At 35.3% G+C, this 5,833-nt stretch overlaps 1 protein-coding gene across 1 annotated transcript; it reads right to left on the reverse strand.

The window, feature by feature from the left end:
- Positions 1 to 303: 303 nt before the first annotated feature.
- Positions 304 to 3,043, reverse strand: LOC124913145 (pre-mRNA-splicing factor ATP-dependent RNA helicase DEAH1-like). The gene has a single exon (XM_047453757.1). It carries the CDS (start codon positions 3,022 to 3,024, stop codon positions 304 to 306), a length of 2,721 nt encoding a protein of 906 aa, XP_047309713.1. The 5' UTR covers positions 3,025 to 3,043.
- Between the last annotated feature and the right edge of the window lie 2,790 nt (positions 3,044 to 5,833).

Here is a 5,833-nt window from a genome sequence, read left to right on the forward strand (position 1 = left end):
TAAAATTATTTTATCAAGATTTATGTTATTAAGATAATTCAACCTCGTAGTAATGGAAATTTGTAAATTAACCTATTTTATTATCTCTAACAAATATATATATATATATATATATATATATATTTTTTTTTTTTTTTTTTGAATATTCTATTAAAATCGTGCAACACACTGACTAAAATAAAAGTTAAGATATATATATATATTTTTTTTATATTTGGAAGGAATCAATGTAAAATTATTGTAAAATTAGGATATATATATATATTTGGAGCCACTGATGTTCAACCTTCTTCCGGTAGTTCTCTAACTAGTTCTAGTTCCATTTGCGATTGATCTGTGCCCTTGACTTGACGAGGACACCTTGTTATGATAATAGTGAGGCGCTATTTCAAGGAGACATTCAGGTTTAAGCTCTGTAACCTGTCGCATATACTCTTTAGTTGTCAGTACTAACTCATGGTAGATCACCCATCTCGGAAGAAACTGTGTTATACCAGAGCTGCTAGGATGGATATAAACTGTTTGGGGATGTTTAAGGGTCTTAAAAGTTCCATTCTTTTGCAGTTTTGCAGAATTAGGGAAGAAACCCGCGGTTATACTTTTGTTTATTGCTTCAAAATCATCATTGTTGTTGGATGTAAGTTCAATTTCAACCCGCTCTAGTAGTCTCTCTAACTGGTCTCTTATATCTCTTGCACGCCTCATGCTTCTGACCTGGATGTAGTTTTCATAGCACCATTGAGTTGAATAATTGTTTTCTTTCCATGAACTATAAACCTTAAGCAATGCTATATGATCTCCAACATTTCCATTGTAGAAGTTCATCCGTGCATTGTCAGCATGAATCTGCTTGTCCTTGGGTCGATAAAAGATGTTGGAATTCCCAACAGAAAGCATAGCACCGATTGAAATAATCTCATCTGAGCATTTATGTTTTTCTGATGCTACAATCATCTTAGATAGCATTGGATCAAGTGGAAATTCCGCCATTCTTCTACCCACTTTAGTTAACTCACCCAACTTATTTAGTGCGCCCAAGGCAAATAGCAGCTCCAAGGCTTTCAGTAATGCTTCAGATGGTGGTGGATCCATGAAATCAAAATTCAAAAGATCATGGATGCCTAAACTTTTAAGAGTAAGCACAACATTTGCAAGATTTGTGCGTTGTATTTCTGGAACTGTATTATCTTCCAATTCGTGATTATAGTTGTAAGCTGTATACAATCGAAAACATTTTCCAGGACCAGTTCTTCCAGATCGACCAGCCCGTTGATTTGCTGATGCTTTTGAAATGGGTGTCACTAGCAATGACTCCATACCAGTTCCTCTCGGGTTGTAAGACTTCATCTTCACAAATCCTGGGTCAATAACATACTTGATTCCATCAATAGTTAGAGATGTTTCAGCTATGTTTGTGGCTAAAACAACCTTACGTGCACCTTCTGGAGTCGGTTCAAATATTTTTGCCTGCAACTCTGTCGGAAGATTTGCATATATGGGACATATGATAAGTTCAGGTATCTTACTTCCCAACCCCTTTGTTCGAAACTTAAGTATCTCCTCAGCTGTTTCAATTTCCTCTTGACCAGTGAGAAAGACCAATATATCATGATCAACCCAAGCTGGCTGAGTAACATGTATCTGAAGAACTGTGACAATTGCTGCATCTAAGTAGTCAACTTGAGGCGCTTTCGTATAGTGTATCTCAACAGGATACCTTCTCCCGGGAATTATAAAAATTGGGGCTGAATCAAAGTATTTACTGAACTTCTCAGCATCAAGAGTTGCACTTGATATAAGCAGCTTCAGATCAGGACGAAATCGAGTAACATCCTTTAATAAACCAAACAAAATGTCAGTTGTGAGTGTCCTCTCATGAGCCTCATCCACCATTACTACACTATAACTTGCAAGATCAGGTTCACCCAGAAATTCTCGAAGAAGCATCCCATCAGTCATATATTTCAGCATTGTTTTTTCAGATGTACAATCTTCGAATCGAATAGAATATCCAACCTCATGCCCGAGTTTAGCACCCATTTCTTGAGAAACTCTGGCAGCAACACTCATTGCAGCAACACGACGTGGCTGAGTACAACCAATCTTTCCACGCTTTGTGTATCCAGCTTCGTGAAGGTATTGAGGTATTTGTGTTGTTTTTCCTGACCCTGTTTCTCCTACAATAATAAGTACCTGATAGTCATTAACAGCTTTAAGTAATTTTTCCTTGTATAGGTAAATAGGCAAGGTTTTTCTATCTGCCTGAAACTGCTGCCTCTCTATGGCTGACTTTGTCATTGATGATGATTCCTTCTCTAGTTGTTCATATTCCACATTTGTAAAATCAATCTGGTCCTCAAAAACTAACTGAAAGCTTTCAGATAATGTTTGCTTTCTTTCTTTTGAGCAGCCAAACTTAGGAGTTGCTTTTCTGATTTGATTCTCCTCCCATGCTTCCTGTTCTGTAAAATGATTTATCTTCTTTCCAGCACTTGAAGAATCTCTGTAACGCTTCATGGCAACATCGAATCTCTTTTTTTGATCTACTTGTCCTTCTTCATCATATGCATCAGGCATCCTATATTCATTTCCTAATTCATCAGCTTCCTGAACAGTCTTATTTTTAACAAGATCGTATATCTCTTTTTTGTATCTCATATCTCGATAATTTTCTTCCTCGTATAAATATTGCTCGTCCTCTATCTCATCTCGAAGCTCTTCCAGTTTCTTCTGCTCCCTTTTTTTCAGGTATGCTTGCCTTGAAACTTTTCTCAAAATTTCAATCCCATCTTCTTCATTCCTCTTTGATAGCCTTAGCTTTTTCGATGATGCAGCATCTCGCATTCTAAGGTGGCACTCTAACTCCTCTCTTTCTCTTTGGTCCTTTTTCCTTTCCTGCTGCTCTGCCTCAGAATCATCACTTCCTTCTTTAGAAGTTTGTATTTTGACTTGTTTATCATGTTCTTCAACTTTTGCATCATCATCATCAGTTTTTTCCCTTAACCTTTTAAGACTGTGAAGCATGTCCTCCTTTTGTCTACTGACTTGCAGACTTGGGTTCATCTTGCTTCTGGTAAGAACTTAAACCAGACGCCTTGCTGGGAATATTTGGGCAAATGATTGGGTTTTACTGACAAAATGGGATGGAGATAAAATAATGGTGTAAGTTGATGGTATATGTCCTATCTTAACTTGTTCTTAAAAAGAGGGGATGTAGAACACATAATTGACATACTTGGACTAAACAAATTTATTAAAATTAAATGATTTAAACATGATTATTATATTAATTCATAATATTTACTTTAAGATTAGATGGAAAAACAAGGGAGAATACTTGGGTGTCAAGAAATTATAGTATAAACAAATTTATTAAAATAAATGACTTAAACGTGATCATTATATTATTAATTTATGATACAATACTTGGGTGTAAAGAAACTCTAGTCTTTGAAAATTCAACAAATTATCTTCAAAACATTATAAAATAATGTAGTCCGGCGGCCCTAAGTTAATATATAAAAAATAACCTTAATTTTCTTTGAGGAACAATAACTAAATAGCTGCTGACATGTAATTTTGATTATTTCGTTTATAGATCCTTAAATATGTTTAAAATAATTTTTACAGTAGAGAAGAAAAACGAATAAATATTAGTAAATATATATATATATATATATATATATATATATATATATATATATATATAATTAAAGTATAATTGAAAATATTATTAAATTAACACTTTAATAAAATATTAAAATTTTAAATTTTTTTAAAAAAAATCAGCAAACCCAACTCCAGTTTCATTGTTAGGACCAATGGCACAACTGGTAATTTGAATTATATTAGATTGAGCGAAAATTTTGATCAAATGACCTTAAAAAGGACATTTTCAAAAATAAACTCCAAAATTCAATTTTTATTTTTAACATTTTTTATATAATTTTGGACAACTTTACCTTTACTAACATTTTTTTTCTTCTTTTTCTTTTTCCCCCATTTTTGCCCGTTTTCTTTCCCCCTCTCTTCCCTCGCGACGGTTGCTCTCCCCCTCCCTACGATCTCATGCCCAATGCCGACTCCCCCACGACGGTTCCAGCCCCAACCGACTCCCCCACGATCACTAGACGCCTACCCCTCGAGCCCGACTACCCGTTGATCGCCAAACGCTTCCATGCTGACTCCCGACGATCGCCAAGCCCCGGAGACGTTGAGCCCGACGTTCGCCCAGCATTACTAAGGTTAGTTCGACTACTCCCCGATGATTTTACTGTTTTTACATGTTGAGTATGAATGTTTTATGATTTTAGGGTTTTAGTTTAGGGTTTAGGCTTTAGTTAGTTATATTGTTTTGGTTTGAAATACTTTGATCCGAGAAATGTATAGTCTTTCCTTATACTGAATGGTTTGTGAATATTTTCACGTGGGTAATTGAAATGCGTGGTATTGAAGAATACATTAGTTATCTCTCGGATCATCAAATTTGGTGTTGAATTTAAAATATAAAGTGTTATTAGCATAGTTGGTTAAAATGTTGTACTTGTTTTGTTATGTTGTAAGTTTGAATCATACCTATAGTATTTTTAATTTTATAAACTAATTAATAAGCTTATTAAATTAGTTTTACATATTGCGTGGTACGCAATTTAATTGCAATTGAATCCATGCAGCACCCACGCCCCACCCACGTCCAATCCCAAGCCCCACACACCACTCCCACGCCCCACGCCTCACGCCCCACGCACCACTCCCACGCCCCACCCATTTCAATTACCCACGTGAAAATGTTCACAAACCATTCAATATAAGGAAAAACTATACATTTCTCGGATTAAAGTATTTCAAACCAAAACAATAGAACTAACTAAAGCCTAAACCCTAAACTAAAACCCTAAAATCATAAAACCTTTCATACTCAACATGCAAAAACAGTAAAATCATCGGGGAGTAGTCGAACTAACCTTAGTAATGCTGGGCGAACGTCGGGCTCAGCGTCTCCGGGGCTTGGCGATCGTCGGGAGTCAGCCTGGAAGCGTTTGGCGATCAACGGGTAGTCGGGTTCGAGGGGTAGGTGTCCGACGATCGTGGGAGAGTCGGCTGGGGCTGGAACCGTCGTGGGAAAGTCGACTTGGGGCGTGGGATCGTAGGGAAGGGGGAGAGTAACCGTCGCGTGGGAAGAGAGGGAGAAAGAAAACGGGCAGAAATGAGGGGAAAAGGAAAAGGAAGAAGAAGAATAATAAAATGTTAGTAAGGGTAAAGTCGTCCGAAATTATAAAAAAATGTCAAAAATAAAAATTGAAATTTTGGAGGTTATTTTTGAGGATGAAACTCTTTTGAGGGTCATTTGATCAAATTTCTCGATTGAGCTCCTCAAAATTTTAATTATTTGAGATTTTATTTTTTAATTTTTATGTAATACTTCTTTATCATTAATTTATCATATCGATGAAAAATAAATTTTTTCATGACTTATTTTCAATTTTCTTTCAATATTACTTTAAGTTCTAGTAGTCTTATTGTTTTGATGATCGCCGGAGTTTGTAAATATTATTAGGGCACTGTTTAGTCCATTTGTTAAAAAAAATTATTTGACTTTTAGAATCACAATAAAAAGATAAAAAAATATAATATCAGATGAAAAATAAAAGAAAAAAATATATCAAAATAGTTTCACAACAAAACATAACAAATACCATCAGCTAACAAATTCTAATTTTTAAGTAGATACAAAGATTTTTCCATCACAAAAACATTTGGATCCCTCTTATCATAGACCAATATCATCGTCGGGAAAGAATTTTCAATCAACTAAAAATGACATAATTGTTGG

This window comes from Impatiens glandulifera, chromosome 8 (assembly GCF_907164915.1).
Source record: "Impatiens glandulifera chromosome 8, dImpGla2.1, whole genome shotgun sequence".
Taxonomy (NCBI): domain Eukaryota; kingdom Viridiplantae; phylum Streptophyta; class Magnoliopsida; order Ericales; family Balsaminaceae; genus Impatiens; species Impatiens glandulifera.